The 27010-nt window shown below is 37.9% G+C and overlaps 1 protein-coding gene across 1 annotated transcript in view; it reads left to right on the top strand.

Moving 5' to 3' along the window:
• Window positions 1-27010, top strand: part of TTC26 (tetratricopeptide repeat domain 26) — a 52998-nt gene that overhangs the window by 9417 nt on the left and 16571 nt on the right. The window contains exons 4-12 of the mRNA XM_008636495.2: window positions 6514-6563; window positions 8200-8345; window positions 9601-9772; window positions 10178-10252; window positions 11452-11554; window positions 14703-14758; window positions 16574-16627; window positions 17050-17113; window positions 24124-24212. Of these exons, the coding sequence (XP_008634717.1) occupies window positions 6514-6563; window positions 8200-8345; window positions 9601-9772; window positions 10178-10252; window positions 11452-11554; window positions 14703-14758; window positions 16574-16627; window positions 17050-17113; window positions 24124-24212 (809 nt within the window). The remainder of the gene's footprint in view (window positions 1-6513; window positions 6564-8199; window positions 8346-9600; window positions 9773-10177; window positions 10253-11451; window positions 11555-14702; window positions 14759-16573; window positions 16628-17049; window positions 17114-24123; window positions 24213-27010) is intronic.

The raw sequence follows: 27010 nt of genomic DNA, 5'->3' as shown, positions 1-27010 counted from the left end.
CATTAATGACACAGACAAAGGAATCAAGTGCACCCTGAGCAAGTTTGCAGATAACACCAAGCTGAGTAGGGGTGTTCACACACTTGAAGGATGGGATGCCCTCCATAGGGATCTGGACAGGCTTGAGAGGAGGATCTGTGAGAACCTCAAGACGTTCAACAAGACCAAGTGCAAGGTGCTGCACCTGGGTTGGGGCAACCCCTGGTATCAACACAGGCTGGGGATGCACAGGTCGAGAGCAGCCCTGCCAAGAAGGACTTGGGAGTGCAGGTGGACAAGAGGCTGGACATAACCCAGCAATGTGAATTCACAGCCCAGAAAGCCAATTGTATCCTGGGATGCATCCAAAGCAGCTGGACAGCAGGGTGAGGGAGGGCATTCTGCCCCTCTGCTCACTTCTGCTCTGGTGAAACCCCATCTGGAATGGTGAATCCAGCTCTGGGGTCCCCAGCATAGGAAGGACATGAACCTGTTCGAGCGAGTCCAGAGGCCACCAAGATGATGAGAAGGATGGAGCACCTTTAAGGAAAGGCAAAGGGAATTGGATTTTTTAGCCTGGAGAACAGAAGGCTTCAGGGAGACCTCATTGAGGCCTTCCAGTACCTAGACAAGGCTTACAAGAGAGCTCAGCAAGGACCGTTAACACAGTCATGTAGTGATAGGACAAGGAGGAATGGCTTTTAACTGAAAGAGAGTAGGTTTAGATTAGATACAAGGAAGAAATTCTTTTGCTGTGAGGGTGGTGAGGGGTTGCCCAGAGAAGTTCAAAATGTTCAAAGCCAGGCTGAACAGGGCCTTGAGCAACCTGGTCTAGTGGAAGGTGTTCATGTCTATGGCAGGGGGGTTGGAATTAGATGTCTTTAAGGTTCTGTCCAACCTAAGTCATTCTGTGATTCTAGATTCTCTCAGGAAAGAATAAATCTGAATATGAAAAGTCATATAAGAAAGAATTACTGCAAATTTAACCTAAGAAGTAGAGCAAAAAGGCAATAAAGAAAAATCCTTCCTTGAAGGTTTTTCATTACAATTGTATTTTACCTCCTCTGGGCTTTCTTCCAAATTCCTTTCAGATATTTCTGGCTTCTCCTTTTTCCCTGTTGTCCGCTTACATTGCAGTTACTAATGTTCCTGGTTCTGAGGTGAAGGTAGAGTTACTTCCAAGTCAGCTACTGTTGTTTTGTAGTCATCCCATAGTGAAGCTGCCAAGTGATGTTTTGTTTACTCCTTTTGCATCTGTGTTCTCATACATTGGCTGAACATATGTTTTCTGTGCTGTGGGTAGCCAATCTTGTCTTGAGAGAATGAGGTTTAAAGTACTGATCTTGGTTTAATATATAATAATAGCAAATTATTATTTTTTTCATTATAAGAACTAATACTCTCATGTTGCATTCACAGTTCCTGTGCCTTGCAAAGGCCAAAGAACAGACTCGCAGCCTGGCACACTTGGACTGTGATCCTGGCAACTGATTCGAGTGTTTAGAAGCCTGCATAGTGCTCTCAGAAGCTGTTGGCTTACATTAAGAAAGAAACTTAAGAACTAAAACATAAGAACTAAAATTGTTCTTTTAAACCACAAAATGTGCACATAAGTGGGGCTGCAGTTAAGTCTGTTATGAAAAACAGTCTTTTTAGGATAAATGGAATCTTAGAATTAAATTTAAGATTCGTGCACAGACAGGGTTGTATTGCTGAACCATTCATTAAAGTTGGGGGTTTTTTTCATCCCTTCCAATTTTTGATGGGAAAAGCTTTGTAATTTCTTTGCTTCTTCACATCTCTGTATGTGTCAGATCTGAATGTGGTTTAACTGAATAGAGAACTCATTTTACAGCCTATATTCAAGGAGCAATATTGTACAAGAGCAGAACAGAGATGGGTTAGGAAGAACAATGGCTTTTTCCAAACCGGTTTTGCTTATTCATGAAGTGATGTTTCTCCGGTGTGAAATAGTTGTCACCAGTTAAAATGTGCAGTTACAAGCAGGCATGGAACAGTTACTGGGTTTTTTTCCCTTAGGATTGCATGTTCACCTACATGAAAAACTATCTGCCTGTTGTTTTACTGTGTTTCTTGACAACAGTAGTTATTTTTGGTGCGTTTTAGCTGAGGTTTCAAACCAGCCATTTCATATATGGAACTTTGAGAGTGCACAAGTGAAAATATCATATTTAAAAGCTAATAACCTTATTTTCTTGTTTTGTTTTTTAAAGTATAGTGGAAGCTACAGCCCAGGAACAATTAATTTGGTGATCTTTAATTTATTGTGCTTAGTATGACTGAAATGAAATGTGTGTGTGTTGCAAGTAACTGAACATAGCCGAACTGCCATTTAAGTTTTGTGGGAATAGTAAAATTTCAGAATATCCTCTGTAAATTTCATTCAAGAAAATTCTGAACAGTTGAGCTATTCAAGTGAGTGTAAGTGTAAACTTCACTGCTGGACCATGGGGTTTTTTTAACATTTTTCCCATTCCCTTTCATTTTCCCCTCCACCAGTAAAACTTTGGTTTTGAGGCACAGAGGGCTTCATTCAGCTACTGTGTTCAGGTGAGCAGTGTGTTGTCTCTCAGGGACAAGGAGAATAAGATTTCCTCTGGTCATATTTTCTACTGTCAGGATGGAGCCTTCTCAGCCATGCTTCATTCCTACCAGCTCCTGCTATGTGTGTTTAAGGTGTATTCTATGCCTGTTGATGTGTGAAGGGCTGCTATAGCATATGCATTACGTGCTAGATGGGATTTGTTAATGCTGGATGCATAACCAGCAGTGCCTTGCACTCTTATGAGAGGGCACAAATGCCAGATTGCCCATGACTCTATTTCATCATCTTTTGGTGCAATATGGAACCCACCAAGAGTCTCAGCTGCCATTTCTAGTGAGTTTAACTTTTTGTGTAATAATGTCTTGGGGTGACTTTATGATGTGTATCCCATGTTGCTGCCCTATGCCCAGAAATTAACTTTGTGCCTTTCTGTGCCTCTAAACTGAGCCTGAGAGGGGGAAGGAAAAAACTGAGCAAAACTTTTTCAAAGCAGTTTGCAGCTTGTTCAAGGTCACACAGAGATAGCGCTTTTTTTTCCAGCCGCGGCAGGGGAGGGAGGAAGCAGCCGGCTTGCTGCTTTACAGTCAGCTTTTGGCCAGTGGTTCAGCTTCTTTTTCTCCGGAGAGAGACTGAGAGTTGAATTTTTTTTCCTTCCCTGCAATTTCGGATTTTCTCCCTTTTCTGCTGGACTGCTTCAGTATTAGAACACATCGGGAGGACTTTCCACCGGGCACAGAGGGCCTGGCCCTGGGCCAAGCCCCAGCTCCGAGGAGACCAAAGGGAGGACTCAAACACTTTCCCAGGTTTTTTCTCCACAGCGAGAGATTTTATTATTTAGCATTATTTTCCTTTTCCCGTGTGTTTGTTAAATAAATAATTTTTATCTCTTTCACTTTCCTTTGAGGAAAATTTATTTTCCCCAAACCTGGTGGGGGAGGGGTGGTAACCTGCCTTCTCTCAGAGGATATATTTCTAAATTTGGCCAAACCGGTACAAATAATTAGTGAAGACAACTGTCTTCATTCTTACTGTAGCTGCTTATTATATATTTTAACAAATACTTCACTAGGTGCCTGTCAGTGTCAGCACATGAAAATATACAGAACACTTTTTCAGATCCATGACAGCTATGACTTTAGTGCTTGGAAAAACAGCACTGATCACGACAAAAATTCTAGCAAAGGAATATCAGTGTGTTTCGTAGGTGGAAAGAGATATATCCTATCCAGCTATTTCAGTGCTTGAATACAAGGCCAATACTAGACCTGAAGCAAGGTCCAATTTGTTGCCGTGCAGCATTGTCATCATGTTTGTTGTGATCCCAAGATTGCTTAGTGCTGATTTAAAAAAAAAAAAAGTAGTCATTGTCTTGAAAAAGTGGAACAGGAAAAGAAGATTGTGCTTCGTTGTAGCATTAATAGATCAGTGACAATGAAATTCAGTAGCAGCAGAGAATAATAAAAGAACAACCCTAATGTCCCTTAAATGTCCCTTAAAAATCATTATCTCTGATGAGGCAGTTGTATCACTTCCTGCTCCAGTGATTGACACATCTTTATCCAATATTCATAACTCCATTCTTTCTGAAAACTAATCTGACCTTGTTCATATGTTTCCTTGTCTTCCTCAAAGAATGCATTTGGCACCAAGAGAAAAGAAACTGTAGATACTGAATGTTTCCATGTTTCTGCTTACTATATCGAGAGGGTTATATATGTGTAGGGTTTTAAGCAACTTATTAAAAAGAATATCAGATAGCTAGTATCATATAATATCTTACAAAGCAGAACATTTTTCCACCCTCCATGTATCCATGCATACCATCAAAACTCAGATTTCATCTTCTGCCTGTTTTTAGGTGTTAAATAATGTGTGCTAACTCTCCAGCTTTTGCCAAGAAGTAAATAATATTTTTGATGTCAGATCAAATGCCAGGTTTGCAAGGGTAGCATGCACTTACTGGTTGACCAGTGAAACAAGAAATCCTTGGTTTAGGTTCTTGACAGTACTGCTTGCAAGTCAATTTTCACAGTGAAATTAATGCTAAAACACACTCAAAAAGGAAAAAAAATAAGGAAAACCTACTCAAAAAAGGAACATTGGTGTCTTTACCCATAGTACTGTGATTATATGATACGTTATTTTCAGTATAAATCCCACAATGTGTCCTGCTTGTATTTTTGGAGTCTTTGATGACCAAATGTTTTGAATTGTGAAGGGTGGTTGTGGTCGAAGTTTCTCACAAAAGCACATGTGGGCTCCATGTGCAACCCTTCTAAACTTTGATATTAAAACCTATCAATTAATGCTGGGGAACATGTAGAGTGAAGAGCATGGATTTAAGGTACTCTCACTTTCTGACTCAGTGGATGAAATAACCATACTATCATGTCAGTTATACTACTACAGTTGCCTATACAATATTTATTGTAGAGCAGAAAAACTTCCTGTTCTTTAATAATTAGGCTAATGAGATTTCCCACATATATCCCAGACTGAAGACCATTTAGCTTCTTAACAACTTGATGCTCTGTTAGAAGTATCTTACAAGATGCGGTTTTGTGAGTACTCTCATAGCACCTATGTATTTTGGACTTCTGTTCTAGCAGTTCTTTAAAGATACAATTCACTGTCCTTACTTTCTAGAAACATGGTGAAATAATACAGCTAGCTAAGGAAAAAAGGAAGAAATAGCTCCTGTACTTATTAGAAGTAGGTGGGCAGCCTTGCACTGCCAGTCTGTTCAGAATGGCCTGGGTTTTGGCACTGTCCACTGTGTTATGAAGTTTACTTACTATGCAGACAAAGAGTAAGAAATCTGGAAATCTCTCCCTAAATTGCTTAAAAAAATAAATTCCATCTTCAGGGGATGGTGGGGAAGAGGGATTGGTGGTTTGAGCCCTCTTTCATGGTTTAGAACGTCAGAAGAATTACAGCCTTGTGTTACAGGCTATTGCTGTGCTAACTCTGCACTTTTGTGGCCTTATAAACACAGTAAGTAATTCTGCTTTTTGTAAAGATTCCATGTACTCCCCTTCTGTGGAACATGGTTTGCCAGCTGGTTGGTCTGAGCAAGAATGAGAGTGCTCATTAGGCTAGGAAAAGTACAGGAAACAAGGGAAGGCTTTTTGGAAGATTGCTTGCAAAAGAAATTAATAGCTCTTTTTGACAAGAACATTTGTCGCTCTTGGTGAAGCAAAAGGCTCTAGTGACTTAAAACTATGCAGTTAACAATTTGTGTCATACGGAGTGAGTTCAGTGGAATTCCTAATCCTGCTAGAGCAAGAAATTTCATTAACTTTACTGGCTCTAGTAAGAAGATATCCCCCTTAAATCTCTTGCCATATCTTAGTTTGAATCTTACCTGCTCTGGCTGTAGAATTCTTTGGTGTGCCTTTAGTTCCTAAGGACAGAAGAAATATTAAATGTATAATGTAATGTGTGTACCTAACAAAACGGTAGCAAGCACTGGGTTTTTCAATACACTAGAAGTTGACAAGATTCCTGGAATTATAGATCACAACTTACTTCATATGTGACGCATCACAGAAGGAGCTTTGAGTTTATGTGTTGCTGCTTTTTATTTTGAAAAGCTGCTATGCTTGTATGTCACAAAAAACCCCCCAGAGAATTACCCAGAAATCGCTGCAGGGAAATGATAGTGCAATTCATAGGAGTTTTAAGGCTTAGGGAAGGTAGAGGCCAATGAACAATTATTTTCAACAGGGATTTCAAAAGAAATAGTCAAGGAATGAAGATAGGAATGAGGAAGACCTCTAAACCACTCTAAAATTGGTAGAACCTCCCCTGAGGCATACCCTGCAAAGGGCTCTCAGTGAAGAACTGTATTTGGCCTAGTTAATGAAAGAATATGGATGCATTCATGTCTGTTGAGAAAGAGAGTAAAAAATATAAAGACATACCCTGAGTAGTTCATTACAGTAATATGTACTGAATTTCCCTTTCAGCACCTAAGAGTGGTCTCCAGAACCGTTTACTCTTTCACCTGGCACATAAGGTATGATGTCTTTTCCTCACTCCTGCTTTTTTGTTTTCTTTTCAATTTCATAATGTGTCATTTATGCTGGCAACCAGGCAGAATAATTAAAATGCCTATGGTGGCAGAAGAACAAATACTTTTCGTAACCACCCTATTGTATAAAAATGTGGAGGAGAAAGCAAGTGTGAAAACTTGATCTCAGAATAGATCCCCTCAACATGTTTCTAAGGAAAGTCTTACCAGTACAGTTCACATAAGTCATACAATAGGAATGTAATGGCATTTTTGGTCACAAGTAGCATGAAACCTTAATAGAATCAAAAATGTAGAAGCCACTATTTTACCTTTTTTTCCTAAATGTACCAAGTTTTCCTAACTTGCAGCTCTCTTATACTTAGCAATTTGACCAAAATGGTGTATATGCTATTACTGATCCTCAGTAGTTCAGTATCCAGGAAGTCATATTGTTAATAGCATGAAATGTACTTTAATTTCAACAACAATTAAGTACTTATTTCACTTACCACACATAGCTATCTTCCCTAAATTAGTTCTTTGTACTATCCTGTACAGAAGACTTGACAAGTATTCTGCTGCTAAAGACACTGACTTAAAAGGAAGTATAAATCCTGAATGTTAGCTTTGATGTCAGATTCTCTTTGCTTAAATGTATGTTAGTTTTAAGAGAGAAATCTTAAACCATTTTTACAGTGGCATTGGCACTTACAGATGTCTGTGATGAACTAGGAATTACACAACTTCTCTTTATCTAGTTAGTCACTGGAAAGAAAGGGTTTTACCAAAACTATGAAGCCCATTGCCTTTAGTTCTGTTAAGCAACTTACCTTGCTTTTTAACTTGAGTATCATTTTGTGACTGGCTGAAAGAGGGAGGAGAAGGATTTGAAGAAAACTAGCAGATAGGTGGAAAAACAAATACATAGTATTAGAATTTGTGTCTAAGAGAAATTCATAATTACTATTGAATCAGGAAAACCAGCAAAAGGAAGCAGTGGAACAAGTGATTTGAGTAGATTGATTAGGTAAACAGCCTCAACTTCACTATTGTAATACAAATATAATGTGTATGTTTAACTCTGTTCCTTATTTTTAGCCTTCTCTGTGTGTGTTTTATGTGCTATTCAGCAATGCTTTTAAAAATAAATAATTTACTTAAACTGGAAACTGGAGACTGGTGAATTTGTTAGTGCTGTAAAGAAGACTTGCGAAAATTAGGGCTTGCGTATTGCAAGTCTCATGTTTTTCTGCTATCCATGAGGCATTAGATTTGGATGTATAAACAGCAAAATTTTTTCTGGCTTGAATAATTACAGTGAAATTTTGTGTTGTGAAATTCTGTTTGTGAAATAATTCATTCAGTTCTTTCCCTCTTAATAAATGACATGTAATTGTATCTAAATCACACCTTAAAGGAAAATGTGTGCTTAGTTTTAGCCGAACATTTATCCAGTTTGAACTCATCTGCCTCTTTAATGTTTGTCTTTCTCCACTGGTCAAATTAACTTTAAAGTAACAGAGGTTTTCCAGATGTTTAATATTAATCCTGCTGTTTACCAGCAAGAACAAAACTAACCTGGTTAATTAAAATGTTTTTCTTGCTGAACTCTTCTGAGAATGTGTCACACTCTTTTTAGTTCAGTGATGAAAAGAAACTGATGAGCTCTCACCAGAATCTGCAAGATGTTACAGAAGATCAGCTTAGCCTGGCATCTATCCACTACATGCGGTCCCACTACCAAGAAGCTATTGATATCTACAAGCGCATTCTGCTGGATAATCGGTGCGCACCTCTAGACCCTATTGGAGCATCTAGGTTATTGGTGGTATTTAAATTCCAAGTAGTTGGTTGGTTTCTGAAAGTAGGCATTTTTCACAACTACTATGTCCCTTTCCCATCACAGAATATGCACCAGTTGAAGCTCCTCAATTTTGTTCCTTCGAAGAATTATGGAAAACCCCATGTTTAAAAATAAGTCTGCTCTCTGTTGTTTTCTTTCAGTGAAATGGTTGGTTAATTCATTCTGATATCTTTTTTATTTTGTTACTTGTTTCTTCTGAAATGATATATGGTTATAGATATATATAAGATAATGGATATATGCTTTGTCTTTTTTTTTTTTCCCCTCTGATGTCCAATCTTGTGACCTTGCTTGAATGACTGTCTCCTCCTTCACCTCGTAGCCTTTCTAAGAAGGGTTCAGGGGTTTTATGTAGAGTTCCTTGCATTCCTTTAAGACTGAAATTCTTTCCTTTTCTGTTTATCCTCTATGACACTTGTCAGTGGGTTTTTCTGTTATGTTCTGCAAATTTTTAGTTCAGAATTTAACAAGGAACAAACTGAATTCTTAAGTGGCTGGAAGTATTTTTAATAAAATAGAAACTGCTTTCCCAGGATACAGCTATCTTTTGGTACTATCTGCTCCTCAATGTTTCAGAGAAATCCATCATAATGCGTACATCATGTAATGCTTGGGGAAGAGATTTTAACCTCCAAGTCCTGCAGAAACAATCACTCAAAGCTAAATGAGTAACCTTCATAACAATTACCCTTTTACTTAGAGTTTTCACAAGTGCTTGTCTCTTCTCTGTGTCTAGTTCTTCTGGCTTGACTGCTCGTAATGACAAGGACTTTTTGAAATAATTGTACTCAGTACAAACTTTTATTTACATATTGAATGTTTTTGAGTGTATTGCTCAGAAAATCACGTTCTTGCCAGGCTAATTACGGTGCTTATGTTCTGCACATTTCCTCGGTGTGAAGTTGCCACCATTTCCCAGATTTGCAAACCAAAAGTTTGATTGGTAATTCTTAAAAGCTGCACTAGCTGCTGTGGAAAAAAATACTGTGAATCTGTCTTAGCAAACAAACTAGAGAAGCTCTAAGCATTTCTCAGAAACCCCAGTTTTGATGTGCTTGTAAAATAGGTATAGAAGTGAGAGCTTTCTTCTTATTTCCTGATTTTAATGCACTGCAGTGGGAAATGTTAAACTATCTGGTGGGATTTAAAGGTTCTCTTTAATCCTCTTTCCTGCAGGGAATACCTGGCTCTGAATGTGTATGTGGCCCTGTGCTATTACAAACTGGATTACTATGATGTATCCCAGGAAGTGCTAGCTGTTTATCTTCAGCAAGTTCCTGACAGCACCATTGCTCTTAACCTTAAGGCTTGTAACCATTTCCGACTTTTCAATGGGAAAGCTGCAGAGGTATCTATTGGACAGTCCTTCAACTCATCTTTATTTTAGTTTAAGATTCCATACATGTTTCTTTTCCTTTGTATCTGTCTTAATCAGTAATGTTGATAATGGCCTTTACCTTGTCACTATGTCCTTTTAGGAATGTCACCTATTTCAGTTTCCCTGGTATTTACTCATCTGTCCACATATGTGCACAGTGGCCTAACCATTTTCCCAGTATCCTTTTGATCTTGTGTTTATATGTATTACTCAGTTGCTAAAACAGTTAGATAGAAGTGGAAAGGCAAAATCTTTTCGTCATCCAGCACCAGTGGAGATGTCTTGCTGGCAGCTTTGAAGCTCATTTGAAGCTCCACTTAGGCTTCTGTGCTTTTTTGGTTTTATGTTAAAATTTTGGAATGTATGTAATTCCAGGCAGAGCTCAAGAACTTGACAGACAGTGCCTCATCATCTTTTGAGTTTGGCAAGGAACTCATTAAGCACAATCTGGTAAGTAATGCATTTCTGGGATTTAATATGGACTGCATTCATTTGTAGAGCTTTTCATGATGATTCATTAAATGGTATATTTTGAAAAATTGTAGACTTAATTGAGTCTCTGCTGCCATATAAGTCCCATTCTAGGAATCCTACCAGTATAATGAATGTGCCATCAAGTGTATTTTTTTTTTTCCTGGAATTTTTCCCTGACAGTTTCAGACTGTGTCAAGAAAATAATAATACTGTTGCTTTTAGCCATGAAGGCATATTAAAATAATGTATGTTGTGTAAGAGTACCTTTGCAAGATGTTTTGTGGAGCCCACTCAGTAAAGACACAGTAGAAAAAAGTCAGGGTGACCTTGGACTCTGTTTAGCACCAGAACAATTTAAATGGAATAAAGATAGCTCATGAAAATGGCCTTCATCTGAAAAGTACTAAGCAAGGAGTTCTAGGAAAAAAGATGCTCATAAAACCAGAATACTTTTGTGTTCTGCAGTAAAAGAGTCACTAAGAGTAACTAATGGTTACTCTTCAGTGGTATTATTATTTTGCTGAACAACTGGTAACAGTAGATTGCTCATATTTAATGATGGGCAGTTGCTTGCTTTGTCATTTTTCAAGAACAGTCGTCACAAGCTCATACTTCTTTCCCTGAGAATTAAAACTGCTTTCAAACTGGACTTTTGTAAGTTAGTATTGTTTATTTTGTATGTTGGCAATTTTACCAGTGCTTTATTGTATAAGTACATTAGATCTTGTTGGAGGAATGGTCATGTGAAACTGGAGTGTAATCGACTGCTCCTGATCATTTTAGGATCCTGTGTCATTCTAAATAAATGTAGAATCATTAGCCTAAGTTTTTTCACATGAAAACATCATAAGCAGTTTGTAATTTTGTGTGTGTTCCCTTCTCTCAGACTATGTTATCCTTTAAAATCTTTTATATATAATGTGTCTCTCTTTTGAGCTGCTAAAAGCTGAAATAAGTTAATCTTTACATATGGATTAAATACTTGTATTCTTCGGTATAAAGATTGTCAGACTGTATAATTCTATAGCTGTATTAAAGCAGGAATTATGCTAATACCAGAGCCACTGACCTTTTCCTACTGTTTATATAGGAATTTAAGGATTAATTTCCTTGAATTAACTTATCATAGGAAAGATTCTGATACATGGTTATCAATATGCTTCTTTTCTCTGCAGGTGGTTTTCCGAGGAGGAGAAGGGGCTTTGCAGGTCCTACCTCCTCTAGTTGATGTTATTCCTGAGGCAAGACTGAATCTTGTGATTTACTATCTCCAGCAAGGTAAATACACCTTCCTCTGGCTTTTTCATACCTTCAGGGATGACATTAATTCATCTTACCTCAACTTACTCAATGCTTTTTTTCTTTGCAGTAAAATGTAATTTATTTCACTTTCTGTTCCTCTGGAAAATAGTGAAGTGGAAGTTCCCATGACTTGCAGAGAGGAGCTTTAATACTGTGCAGTCAAAAAAAGCCTACTTCAGCAGAGTATTGGAGGTTCTTGGGTTGCAGGAGATGGCATTGGGGATGGTGGTGTTTATTTGTTCCTAGTGAGGGGGCCTCTCCTCTGCCTGAATATGTGAGAATGGTAGGCATATGTACTGTGAAGGCAAGGACAACCATTTCTGTAAATACAGTACAAACAAAATACATACCAAAGTGACTGTGAACAAGATATTTCATTAAAATCTACTTTACAGTTCTTAAAGAGTGCAGGGAGGTAGCCAGAATCAGTTGGTAAGGGTTTTCTTCTTGTATCTCTCCTTTGTTTGCCAGCTTCTTTGAATTATATCTGAATTTTTCAGAGCTATTCATATGCTCCCATTGTGTTCTTTTATTCTACAGTGGGTTGACTGGCTGTGTGATTCAAGGCAGGTCGAATTAGATCAGGTCGCTTAAAGCCTTGTCCAGACAAGCATCCAGTCAGAACTTCCTCTGTTCTACCTGATGTCCACTGCCTTTCTCTCACTCTGTGGAACCTGTCTCCATCTACTCTGTACCCTCCTATCAGTTAACTGTAGACAGTGATAAGATCTCCCTTGAGATTCTTTCTCCTCTGAAAGCTAAGCAAATGCAGTTCTCTCAGTTTCTCCTTAGCCCTCTTACTGCCTTGGGAGCCCTCAGGTGGGCTCACTCCAGTGTTTCGATGTCTGTCTTGATTGAAGGATCCCAAAACTGGACACAAGACTCATGTGCAACCTTACAAGTGCCAAATAAAGAATTCCTTGCCTTGCTGCGATGGCTCCATTCATGCTAATATGATCCAGTGTGCAGTTGGCCTCCTTTGCTACAAGGCTGCACTGTCTGCCAGATTGCCTTTAGCCAGTCAGCTCCCCACCTGACTTGCTCAGGCATGTTTCGAACCAAGCAAGATGCAAGACTTGCATTTTGCCTCCACTGAACTTCATGAGATTTCTTTCAGCCCATTTTTTTCAGCCTACGGAGCTGCTTCTCAATGTCCGGGAGCTTTCTTCACAATCTTTTATCATTTGCAGACTTGCTAAGAGTACTCTATCCTATCATCTGGATCATTAATAAAAGTAAGCTATTCAACAGTATCAGTCCCTCGGGCATTCGATTAGTAATGAGCCACCTGCTGGATTTTGTACGACTGATCACTGTCCTTTGGTAGTCCAGCCAGTTTTCCATACCCTTATAGTCTTACTTAGCCAGTTCTATCTTTCAAGTTTGTATGAGAGACATGTCAAAGACATTGCTAAAGTCAAGCTATACAGCATCAACTATTATCCCCTTATTCACACAACCAGTCACACCTTGAATTAGTGAGTACATTTTGGCAGTGGTAAATCTATGTCTGCTGTCCCCAGCCACCTTTCTGTCCAGTATTATTGTTGCTAATGTCACTATAGGCAATATTGGTACTATTACCAATTATTTTGCACAGTAATATTGTTGATAATTACAGATGTTTCAAATTAAGTTCTACTTACATGGAAACAAAGTGCATCTCATGCATCAGTTAAAAATCAGTCTTGTTTACTCGTATGCTGTTAACCTTGCAGTAATTTTCATGAGTTAGGTTCTGCTCTTCACTGTGATATACTAATGACTTGCATACTGACAAAGAAGGTCAAGGGCAATTTGAACTAAAACCTCTTTTCTGGTTTGGCTAAGTTTCCATTTTTAAGTCTTGCTAGGGTAGCAGCATTGGTTAGGAAAGTGAGAAATTCTTACTTCTAGTGACTACAGATGTCTCTCCAAAACTGAAAAGGTCTCTGATAAAGCTAGGCTTGTCCTAATACATGCTCTGAACTGGAATGACTGAAGTATAAACATGCATCCTGTTTTTTCAACTCTTCGGAGTAGTGACTCCCAACAGAGTTTGAGGTCAGCTGGTGTCCTGCTGTAATCTGCTCCTGTAAGATTTGCTAGTCGCTTCTGTTGGAGCCTGAAAAGCATAGTTCTGTGTTGATGGTCTACATTGTGTTGATAAAAATAAGGGTTACTGTCATTTTGTGGTGGTGGTGGTCTGAGCTAGCCAAAAATATGACAAAAAAAAAAAAAAAAGGAAGAAGGTTCTGTTTATTTTGGGGTGGTGGTGGTCTGACCTAGCCAAAAATATGACAAAAAAAAAAAAAAAGGAAGAAAATGTAATGACTTTTGGCTAGTACATTGTGCTGCCTTACTATGTGACTGTTCAAAGGAATAGATAAGAAAGCAGAGGTGATGGGTGGGAGCCTAGCAGCTCCAATGTATATTGCCTTAAATGGCTGCATGGATTGTATGTTCTAGTGAAAAAAATTTTTGTTTGATAAGGCTTATTTGTGTGGGCAGTTGGTATAATGCTATATTAACAAAACTTTGCCAGTAACAGAGGATCTTCACTAGGTTGGTTCACAAAGCCAACCATAGTGCCAACATCTTTTTTAATTTAGGTAAAGTTTAGGATCTATTCAGTTTATCTAATTCTTGTGTGGAAAGGAAGTTGTTTATAGATTTCAAACTTCCCATTTAAGCATCTATATTAGTAGTGCTTTTTCCTTGTTAATTAGGATCTGCTGAAATATTGCTAGGGAAAAGATGAAGTTTCCCTACCGCATCATGCTACCCTACTCTCTTTGAGGGCTAAACAAATATGAGAAAACAAAATACAGGAAGATGATGGATTTATTATTTTGACCTTGTGCTGTTGAGAAGGCAGCCACTGGATTATGAGCAAAGGGGCCAAACCATCTCTGCTAGGAAAACTGTAGTAATAAAGAAGCTATTACTCACTCTGCGTTTGTTATTTGAGTTCTAGAAAACGATCACCATTGTGATAGAAATTCACACTGATTTATAGTTACCTTTCTCCTCCTGTCTAAATGGTTTATTTCTTAGTCTTTTGGGGAATGTTGTAGAGGATGAGTGACTTGTTCTAATACAGTGTGCTATGGGTTGTCATGCATTCTAATGTCTGGCATTTCAGATGATGTGCAGGAGGCTTATAACCTGATTAAGGACCTGGAACCTACAGCTCCACAGGTAATTGGAAAATGATGTCATGACACATAAAGACAGAGGTTATAAACTGTTATGAAATCTGCCACATACAAAACTGGTATCCTGAGGACAGCTTGCCCCATTCCCACTCTTAAAACTCTTGTGTTTTGATCCCTTCACCAACAATAAATTTAATGTGCATGCATAAAGTATTATATATGTGCATATATGAGTACTTAGCCTGTTTATTACTGTACCACCTGGGTTCAACTAAGAACACAGCTCTGTTGTGTGCAGCCTTGATTTTGGAGAATGGACCACTATTGCATAGGTAAAAGCCCTCTTCCGACTATAGCTAGTTGTCTGCCTGGTGGTGGCTTTTCATCCCTCAGATTTGCTAGCTCAGATGCTCATATAGTTTGTCCTGAAGCCATTTCAATAAAAATGAGCTAGATTAGATTAAACACCTTAAATAAATGGTGTTTTCTAATCCCATCACACTTTGGCTGCCATGAGTGAAAACTTCAGTGTCCCTTGGCTGCTACTGTAATTTTCTTCTGTGGCTGTTCCAGCATCTTTAGTCTCTGATTTATTCCTCTTTGCTGTTTATTTTCCAAAGGTCACATAGCTGGGCATAAAAGGGACCTTTCATGAGTCTGTGTGAGGAATTAGATGGAGGGAGGAATTAGATGGAGGGAGGGAGGGAGACAGGGAAAAGGAAAACCTCAAAAACACAGATCCGGTGATTCTGTGCTGAGGAGTGAGGAGTGTCTTCTGATGTTGCTTTACACTTCTTGCATTTTTCAGTATAGCAAAACTTACTTGAACAGTTTTCTGCAGCTATTGGTCCTATTGTAGCCTTTGTTGTCCCAATATACTTGGCTAATAATTCTTGACCACATTTTGAAATGAGAATCTTTGTGCTTTTTTTTTCCATTTCTCACTCACACTTGTAAGGAACTCCCTGCTAAGACTTGCAAAACTACTTGTAAAATCTCCTTGAGTACTTCTTAAATTTCTTTTTTGTCACAATGCCCGCAGGATAGTAATTTGGCATCTGTAAGACAGTTGGTGTGCTAAAACGATTACTTACTCTCCTGGCTAGTACTCTCAGATTGTTTCTTTACATTCTGTCATTAGTCTCTTGGTCTCTTGAAAGAAGTCTCTCCTTCTGTGTTTACCTCCTGGTTTGTCAGGAGTGCCTCCTACAACAGGTTCATAGATATAAGTCTTAAATTATAAGATTTGGGTAAGACAAAAGAGTCTGTTACATGCTGAGAAAAATTTGTTCAGAGAAGAATTAAACTGTAGTTGTTTCTCATACTAGAGGTTACAGGGTACTCAGCTTCTGTTCCTAATTTCACTAGAGTAACATGGACACAGAGCACAAACCTCTTGACATTTTTGTCCTGATGAGAAACACTATGAATTTTGCAGCAAGGATGTCAGTGGTTATGGTTAATCAAGGTGCATATTTGAAAGGGGATCTGTGCTTTAGTGTAACAATAGTGGACTTATTGGTGATATGATGGTGAAGAAGGCATAAAAGGATGTTACCATGTTCCTTTTGGTGCATTGTCTTTGACTGTAAGACTTATCAGAAAACACAGCACCCCTTTGCATCTTTAGTAGCATCTTTGCATATTTAGTAGAAGTGGCTACATAGCAGGTAGAATGTATTTTGGGGGCCTAAATTTGTGCTGTGCTTAAGCACTACCACAGTAATCGGCTACCTTCTAAACTCAGTTGTGAAAGAGTTGAATTTATGAAGAAAATAATGTACACATAGGCTTTTGTGTATCTTCTGAAATCTTCACTGTGTCTTCTCTGATCCCCTTTAACTTTTTTTTTTCCCAGGAGTACATCCTCAAAGGGGTGGTAAATGCAGCGCTTGGACAAGAAATGGGCTCGGTGAGTAAAGCCCATGAGGTTCTCCAGCTTCTCCAACAATAGAATGTGAACAGATCTGTAGGAACTGAAAAGGAGTGAAAGAGGCAGTCATTTCTTAGATTGCAGGATCTCTGAGTCTCTTAACCTCGTTCTGTACAACAGTCAGTCCAGAATGAGTGAAATGCATACTTCTGTTGCTGGCCTTGATAGTAAATCAAGATGAATTTGATTTCTCTGTCCTGTTTCCAAAAACCCTGTTTGCTTTGTACAGTGTCCTTCTTTATCTAGGCACATAGAGCGGCACATTTACCTTTTCTGTTTTTGCTTCAGCCGTAGTTTTTCTGTTAGTTGTTCCCCAAGTGTTCCTCAGAGCATATTGTCACAGTGTATTGTAGCACTAACCCTAGAACTCATCTTGGATTGCTTTTTTATTCTTCTTCCAGAGAGATCATCTGAAAATTGCTCAACAGTTCTTCCAGTTGGTGGGGGAATCAGCCAGTGAATGTGGTATGTTTGAAATGGTTTTTTTCCATTAAGTAACCCATTTTAAAATATCCAAATATGTACCACCATATCTGTGTCTAGCTGCTGACTGTTAGTTTTGGAATGTTGCTAGGCATTTTGTTGCTATAGGATGAGTTTCAGAAAGTCAAAATTGTTATCTAAAACAAATTTGCAAGTTTAAATTAGAAGTCTCAATTCCAAACCTTACTATATGACTTTGCCTGGAAAAGAGGCTGTACTGCACACTCCAAGTCTTCAGTGAGAGACTCAGTGGCAGCTTGCCTTTGCCTAGTAATCCCCATTATAGAAACAGAAGATAACAACCTAATTAATTAGATTGAGTGAGTGGCTGAAACCTCACAGGCAGAGATACACAAGTACAAATCAAGGACCACTAATGAAATCCCCTCAAGTACATAGAGTCCTAGCATGGAGCATGCCCTGAAACTGAGGGTCATAAAAATGTAAAGAGGAATTTGGATACAGGGAGGAATGGAAGCTCTGGGACTAACTTCTTGCTTGAATAAGAGAAAAAAATAAAAGGAGGTATTATAACCCACCCACCACCACCCCCCAAAATCAGTATATTTTCAATATTTAGTTTTACTGACTCAATGATAGACCAAACCAAGATCTTCTCTTCCCTTCTCTTTGCCAAAACTAAAAATCCCGAATTAAAAAAAGTCAGTAGTTGTAACATAGAAATTTGGACTAAATGGAGCTTACCAGTTTCCTCTGTAGGCACTGTCACTTAGTACTGTTTCTTTAGGTGGGTAACTTGTGCATGTTAATGGTGCAGACAGCTCATGGTCCTCAGAGACAGAATGCTGTCTCCTGTGTCCATGGTGACTAAAGAGAAGGAGCTCCAGAGACAGAGTGGCATCACCGATGAAAGTTTCAGAAATACTGTTGAGCCATTCTATTCTGTTCCCCTCGCAGCCCTGGTACTATTGAGGTCATGCAGCAGAGAATTTCATTTTGGAAGGCTGGAAGTGGTTCCATAGATGAGATTTCCCTAACTCATTCCTTTTTGCATTGAAGCTATCCCTTCAGAGTTGGGATCCCAGAAAATGGGAAGAAACATTGTGAACTATAGCAGTGGAGGACTCGGTTTGTGGGAATATCTTAATGCCTATAACAGTCATGCAGGTGTGACGAGTGACCAGAGCACACATGGATAAAATTAATACAGAGATAGTCAGGGAAAAGATAGCCTGAAAGGATTTCTTGTGAAGATACAGCTCAAAACCAAAACTGAAATTGTTAGGAACCCAAAAGTCTGAATTTTACTGTGAAATATTTTTAAACTCATATGCAAAATAATAATAGAGAGGCTGAGACTTCAAACTTTCTATGGCTGAGGGGGAGAAAAATGGCAACAGAAATGTTGTACAGAAATGTACAATTAGGAAGGTGGATTACTTGAAAAAAACGAGTTTGTGGTAAGGATTGGTTCCAGAGGTAAAAGGAAACGTCAGTACTGCAAGCATCTTGCCCTCTTGGTACTTCCATGTAAAAACTGCTTTGTCATCTTCTTAAAAGCTTATGGGAGGAAACTGCCATACAGAAAAGCACACAGTTCAGGGTAACTCCTTTAAAGGTAAAATAGTGTGACGGGTTTTGCTGAACCTCAAATGAAGAACAGATGGAGGTCAACAAACTGTAGATAGGAAATAGAAGAGGCAAACAGTTCTATTTAGGTAGGATATAACAAAAAACCAAACACATGAAGCCCAAGAATGTAAGTGTTTTTATTAGATGTTTTTAAAGATGGATAAAGTGGAACGCCTGGTTTTAGAAGAGGCAGTTAAAAACTAAAATAATTTTTTTATGTGATAGGAGGAAGGTGACATGTAGGATATTGTTCCTATTTAATGTACAATGGGGATTGTACATTAAATAAACATAGTTTGTACATAAATAAGCATAGATAATAGAGGATGCCACTGGAGAAATGGTAGAAATTATCGAAAATTGAGAAATTATAGAAAACTTCTCTCAAAATAAGTATCTTTCCTTTATTAGTGAGTAAAATTATGTTGTTTTCAATTACATGTTTAGATAGGCAACTCACCGTATTGAAGCCAAATCATTCACCAGCCAGCCTGGATGGGAACAGTGAGTGGCATATTAAACAGGTTACAGATTTTATATAGAAAGATAAATAATAGTTGGAGGCTTCTGTTCTGCCCATATTGACCTAGTAAATGCAATTACATGGCATGATAAACAGCATGAACTTTTTGTTTCTATCTTCCTTAGAGAAAGCACAAGTGAACAGGTAACTCTGGACCAATATTGAATTATGTAGCACCTGAGTTGAAATTTTATGATGCAACTACAATTCCACTACAGTCATCTGAGTATAATCAAATTCAAAATCCATGTGTTAGCAAATACCTCAAAAAACCAACCCTGAGAAGCTACATAATAACCTTTCTCATTTCTAGCAGAAAATTTACAGTGAAATAGGAGTGAAAAGGATAAAATGCACCTGATTTGAACACTTGAAAGAACGTTTTGTTTCTCTAAAGAAAGGGCTTGTATTCATAATTAATGAGCTATAGGAGACAAATAATGACATGACTAGGTTTACCAATGGTACAAAATTACCCATAGTAGTAAAAATAAAAGCTTCCATAATGATGAAAGATGTGAAAGACTATATAAGACTGGGTAATAATATGCAAATTAAATTTAGCAAAATTATGAGAAAAATTGAAGAGGATCTTAAGAATCAGTGAGGAAAGAGAAAACAAAAATAATTACTGGGTCATTGTATACAGATGTCATTTTTTTCCTTGAATACTGTCTACAGTTCTAGTTCTTACATTTCTTTAAAAACGTGGTAGGTCAAGAAAGGATACAATAAGTACAGCAAGGATGACCAGAGAAAGGGGATAGATTCTTGAAGTAGGAGAGAAGGAGAGATTAAATAAAGGAAAATACATGGGCTGAAAAATGAATACTGAGTTTGATTATGTACATCATAAATGACAAGGAAAAGAGGAATAGAGAAGAATTGTTTACTGCACAATACAAAAATCAAGGAACATGGACATAAATTATCACTCAAGACGATTAAAACAAACAGCAATAATTACTTTTTCACATAACACAGTTTATTTGATAGAGAAACTTTGTGAGAACCACAATGTATAAAGAAATTTGTAGATGAAACGTCCATTGGCTGTTTAACACAAATTTTTCAGCAACGATTAAGAAGTCTTCAGTGCAGATTGTTGAAAGCTGGAATAAACTTCAGCAGAAGTGCCATTACATACCACAGTGTGGATTATATGTGAAATCAGAATATCTTCTTTCTATACCTGTATATTCTTATTCAGCAAACTCTGAACTAGGCAAACCTTGGATCCAATATAATAGTTTTTATGTTCTTAGGTAACTTAGCATATTAGCCACTATGTAGTATACTTGTGGTCATTTTTGATCTGCTCCCTTTGTTTTGCTGGATTTAGAATGGAGAACAGAATTCTTGCTGTTTGTATACTTGGGCTTTCCCTAAGTAGCCAGCCATGCTGTTCAAGCGTGTACATCATGCTTCAGCACTTCCCACCCGGCCAGACCTTGCCAACACCTTTAAGGTCTTTATCGAGTTACTTAGCTGCTTTGCAGATTGTAATACAGAAGTAGGTTGTTGCTTGCTAGAGTGAGGAAATCCTTTGCTGTGTCTTTGCTTGCAACTGGGCCTATGTCCCGGTTTTGCCTGGGATAGAGTTAATTTTCTTCTTAGAGAATGGTACAGTGCTGCATTTTTAATTTAGTATGGGAAAAATGTTGATAGCACACTGATGTTTTAGTTGTTGCAAAGTCAAGGACTTTTCCGTTTCCCATGCTGTGCCAGTGAGGAACTGCATGAGATGTTGGGAGGGAGCACGGCCAGGACAGCTGATCTGAATGAGCCGAAGGGTTATTTCATGCTGTAGAACACCATGCCCAGTACATAAACTGGAGGGAGTTGGCTGGGAGGGGCTTGTTGTGGTTTGGGGAGGGGCTGGGCATGCGTCAGTTGGTGGTGAGCAATTAATTGTATTCTGGATCATTTGTTTCTCTTTGAGTTTTATTCCTCTCTCTCTCCCCTTTTCATTATTATTATTACTAATAATATTTTATTTCAATTATCAAAGTCTTCTTATCTCAACCCGCAAGTTTTACTTTTTTTTGTCGGGTGAGAAGGGTGGAGTGAACAAACAGCTGAGTGGTACTTAGTTGCCAGCTGGGGTTAAACCACAACAGTCTACAAGGCGTCTTATTTTAATGTGGGTTATCAAAAAACAATGGATCAAAATGAAGATGTGGAATATTTTTTCTGACTTGCTTTTGTTAACTGTAGAAATCCCATGACTGCATTAAGAAAAAGCAGCAACAGGAGTTTAGGAAGAATACAGTGTCATTTATTTGTAAAGTCATTTGGAGTCATCAGCTAAGCCCTTTGCTTTTTTAAATTAGATCTCTGCCTTGGATGTTCAAGGAACATGGAGAAAACTAAGTTAATGTGCAAGTCATTTCCATTAAACGTACACATTTTATCTCGTGTTGGATGTTGTGCACTTTAACAGGGGACAGACAAAACAAAAACTAAAAAAAATACAGGAAGCACTTAGAGTGTAGGATTCAACATTCATTCTCTAGCAGCAATAAATAACGCCCAAACAGCAGCTTGGTTACTGGGGGTTTTTTAAGCTTAATAAAAATTGTTAATCCTAATGACTTGAAATGGAACAGACATTATGAAGGAGGATATAACTAGATTTTTATACTTAGTTCTCATTCTCTTCTACTAGGGTCTCAACTGGGTGGAAAATTAAACAGATCAGATTTCTTTTAAGGAGGAAATGGGGCAAGAGGAACATCAGCAAAAACAAATTAACATTAACATTTCCATTAAATGCAGTGCTTCTGGTGCTTAGTGTAAGTCTTACAAACTACCCAGAAACACTGCAAGCATAATGAAAAAGAGCACCCTTTTGTTTTCAGTGGTCCTCTTTAAGGACCAACTCAGGCAAATTTGATGTTGGATGGGAGGAATGGAACATTTCTTCCGAACTTCATGCAGTCTTTTCTTTGAGGTTCTCTTAGGTCACCCTAAGTAATTTTTTGAAATGACAAATTTTTCCTGTTTCTGCATGAGTCACATGGGGTGAATTAGAAAATTCTAGTTTTTCTGTCACTGGTAGCATTCGTTGCTGAGTTGTATGAGATACACGGATGTTTGACTTGTTTGGTTTTTTTAATGAAATCTTTCAATAAATATGTGGGGGACTGTGTGCTGGGATAATAAAACTTTCTGCCAAAATGTGGACATAAGAATAAATACTAAAATTTAGAAACATTCGAATCATTTAGGGGAGTATTGTGTTTCTAATATTTTGTTACTGTGATTCATTTTTACTAAAAATGCGTCCTCAGTTTTAAGTCTTCTTTGCATGTTTTAAAATTTTGTTCAAAATAAATCATGAATTTATGAACTTCAAAAATCAAACATCAGAGAAAAGGGACGTTTTTGAGTTATCTGTAGTTTTGTTACTCAGTGTTTCTTGGCTCCTTTTTATAAAACTGTTCCTGTTATTGTTCTGTAAAGGCATATATTTGTCATAAAAACTATGCCTGCATGTAAAAAAGGACAGATAAATATTTAGGCCAGTTTCTCCTCCCAAGTGAACACTTCATAAATAACCAAATAATCTTCTGAAGCTGGAGAACTGAATGGTGTGGTTCAGACATAGATAAGGATTGATTGTCTCTTTCAGACATAGATAAGGATTGATTGTCTCTATATGGAAAAGACAGGACATCCAAGCTCAGTATCTCCTAATGGTAAAAGATAAAAAATGAGAATATTGTGCTTTCCTTTGAAACATATTTTGACATCTTATATAGTGCTTTCCAGTAATAATTACTACCTACTATGTTTAAAGGAGAATATACAGTTTCTGGTTGAACGCTCAATTTTGTGTGGCGGTATGGAGTCAAAAGACTGGTGTTTAGTTACATGAAATTTCTATATACAGAAAAGTTATTTTGATTTTCTGGTGTGGATGGATTGATGGTAACTAACGTTCAGGAGCGGATTACTTCAGGGATGTTGGTAACCTTAGGATCTTACCTTTTGTCACCTTTCCAAACTGCGCAGAGCAGCATCCTCTCTGATGATCACTTGATGTAGTGAAATAGTAGAGATTTGACATCACTTGCATGATGAACCCTGATGAACCCTGCTGCTTGGGTTCATCCGTGTCTGCTGGCTGGGCCTAACAAAAATCAGTCCTAGTAATCTTACTTCAGAATCTTTAAAAAAGCTTTGAAATAGTTTTCACTAACACAGCTTGCAATGTCAGAGTAGGTGACAGCATAATATGGTTGCAACAAAGTTTATGATGACATAGCAGCAAACTTTAGTGACACTCATTTGAACTGATATGTCTAACTTGTTTATGGCTTTACCTCTTATGAGCAATGTGGCAATCCCAAATGCATGGACATAATTTCCATACTGTCTGATATCGCTGAGTATTTTACCTGTTCCTGTATTAATTCTTTTTTATAACAATATTTTCAATATATCAAGTTTACTCTCTTGCTCAAACTAAAATTAAAATAAGTAGAGTTTCTTTGTCCAGGATAACTGAAAAGCATAATTTTGAAGAAATAGGGCTAATGGCATTAGAATAGCAAACTCAGGCTTTGTATAAAGTGTCATTTCCTAAGAGTAAGAATAATTAATGGTAAAATTATACTACATAAATTGTGTCACAGAAAAGACTTGTTGCTATTGAATAAAGTCTTGCAATAGTTATTGGATGCTGTAGAGAGAGTTGACAAGATGAACTAATGGTTTTTTCTAATGTCCAGTATGGTCCTTTGCCTGAAAAGGCAAGCTACACTATTTTTAGAAACTAGCTGCTTTCATAGGTGCCAGCAGTCTTGGCAGTGATTTCCATTACCATGTGTTTTTAAATTCTACAAATTTGCATTTCTCTTTTGAATTTTAGATACCATTCCAGGGAGACAGTGCATGTCCTCCTGCTTCTTTCTTCTTAGACAGTTTCCTAATGTCCTAATTTACCTCAACTCAATCAAGGTTAGTACTATTTATTATTGGTAGTACTGTAATGCACAGAATCACTACTTTTAGACTGTACTATGTGAGACACAATGGAAACATAAAAAGATACAGAAATTTATCCTTTTTTATAGTAAAAATAAAACACAGGAGTGATAGTGGGACATAAGTGGTCAGTACAATAAATGGATTAAAATGTAAAGAAGCAATTTAGAAAATGGTCCCATGCAGCATGATGGGCATGATGGACTCATTGCACTTGCAATCTAACCATTATCAGGCTTGCTGGTGGCATCACAGAAGATAAAGAATGTAATTAAAGGAAGACAGTGAAAAAAAAGTGTATATTTAGGGGGTGGGCAGCATGGAGGAAAAAAAATCCATGTTTTTTTAAGACTTACCAAGTGAGTGGTGGCGATTATTGTCACAGGTTAATAATTGGGGACAACATTTTAGTGAACGAGAGTGCATAAGGAAGATAGGACGTGAAGGACTCTGAAAGGAATAAGACTTACATGTTACAGAGAAAGCAGTCACTGAAGGGCTAAAATAGGGTAGTATTACCAAAGCAGTAAGTTAGGAATGTTATTTTTGCAGAAATATCTGAGTACCCTGCAGACAATGTTGCATTTTTCAAAATAAGAGAAGCTTTAAATCACCATCATGCAACATTATCAGATCACCAGTATTCAATGGATAGAATGGGTATAACTTACAGATACACAGTTAAAGTCAGATGTGAGGAAAGAGGGAAGCTGGACTGTGATTATGGATTAAATGATTGCAGTCTTGTTCCAGGGGTTTGAAACTCGACTTGAAACAACTCTGTATTTGGTGGGAAGAGGAATGAGAATCTCAAAAGAAATTATTAAAAGAATTGGGAGATATACAAGATGAGCATAATTACAATGTTCTAAGGAAAATGAGATCTAAAGAAAAACATGTGGCTGTAATGGTGCCCAAAAGCAGCTGATGAGTGAAAAATGGTGAAGGCGTAGTGTTTTTAAACTTTGTCTGGAAAGAGACCTTTGAAGAAATCCCAGTGGCTTTAGCCACTGGAGTGGCTCCAGTGTAGTGGAATGAAGAGATACACTACCACCACCACCCCAAACTGGAGAGTGTGTGTAATTGAAGAAAAGGAAATTAACAGTAAGAATTGCTTTGCCTAACTTGAGCCATCTAAAAGTTGAATTCCTAGTTAGAACTGGTCATCTGGTCTCAGTTTATTGCCGACAGGTATAGATGGTAATTTCCAGAGAATTCATCCTGTGTATTTCTTACATTTATACTGCAATGAATTACTCCACAGATATGCTCAGCTCTTTCCATTTCCTTGAAAAGGTTCTTAAACAACCAGTTCTAACCTGAAAAGGTCAAAGTTAAATGTGATTACAAATCACCTCCAAGGTATATGGGACAAAAGTTCACTGCCTACTAAACTTTTTTTGCTTGTTCCTTTTGAAATAATTGATCATTCTCATAATTTTTCAGCTGAGACTAGCCATGCTCAGGTTTACTTAGGTCATTTCCCTTCTCTTAAGGTCACAGGGATGCAAATGGTTCTTTCTGTACCATGTTACAGGCAAGGCTTACATGGCTTTACCTTTGTGTTTCATTCACAGGAATAAACTTCAGTAGAATCTCTGCAGCTCTTAAAATGGAGCTGTCCTCTGTGAAGATTATTTGCTTGATATTCTCTCAAGAAACACCACCTTCATCCATGAGCAGTTAAAACTGCTTTAGGCATAAGAATATCTCAGGGGACACCTTATTATAAATGTATTGCCAGCTGCCCCAAGAGTGACATTATAACACTGTCAGGGATCAACTGAGTAAAAAACAACCTGATTCAGGCTCAGCTGAGTTGTGGCCACAATGGGAATTCTTCATTTTTAAGCTGGGTATCTGAGCATCTCATTGAAATGGACATCACTCAGAGGACAGTTGGTTTTATTAAAAGATCGAATAACTCTAAAAAGACCACAAGAGAGTAAAGTCTGGTGCATATAATGTGGTTTAAAAAAAAAAAAAGATAAACTGTCTAGCTGCTGTGAATGTGTTGTACTATCAGGGGAACTTGTTCATTTCTCCTGGTTTTGATTTTGTCGTAGGTCTGGTCTCTAGTACTTATATGGCCAGGACAGAATGACACATTTTTTGAGTTTGGTTCCTGACAGAGGTGCTTCTCCATTTTAATTAAAAGATACAATGGGGACTATTTGAACAGAAGAAAGCATTCACATAGTAAAACTAGCATCTGGCTCACCAGCTTTACTTAACCTGGGACTTGTGCTGATTCACATGAAACTACTATTGAGAAAGAATGCAGTAAAGTGTCGTAATCCTCATCTGGTGAAACCCGTTAGTTCACCCTAAGGATACTGAAATGTTTTTACAAACTGAGCTTAAGGTTCACCCCAATTGGTTCATCCTCATGCTGTCACACAGCTTGCTGTATTTACTGGCTTGCGCACCCTACCATAGACTGTTGGGGTGAAACCTGGACATTTGGCAAAGTGGCAATCCCTCACCTTTCCTTTCAAGGCACTAGCTTGATTTATGTGGGTGGACTAAATCAGTACCCTTTGTAGACTGCCTGTGGCAGTGAAAGGAAGAGGTTCCTCAGTGTCCCTACATCATGAAAGAAGATACTACTGGGAAAGGGATTTGTCCGCTGCTTCCTGTATGTTTAGTACAGTCCCAACTATGCTTTTTACCTCCTCTTCACTCAAAAGAGGGGAAAAACCAAAAGTTTGATCTTCCTACACAAGTTTTGTTTCGTTTATAAATGCTGGATAAGGAAAAACATTTCTTCT

Source organism: Corvus brachyrhynchos, unplaced genomic scaffold (genome assembly GCF_000691975.1).
Source record: "Corvus brachyrhynchos isolate BGI_N302 unplaced genomic scaffold, ASM69197v1 scaffold56, whole genome shotgun sequence".
Taxonomy (NCBI): domain Eukaryota; kingdom Metazoa; phylum Chordata; class Aves; order Passeriformes; family Corvidae; genus Corvus; species Corvus brachyrhynchos.
This window is presented reverse-complemented; position numbering and strand designations above follow the sequence as displayed.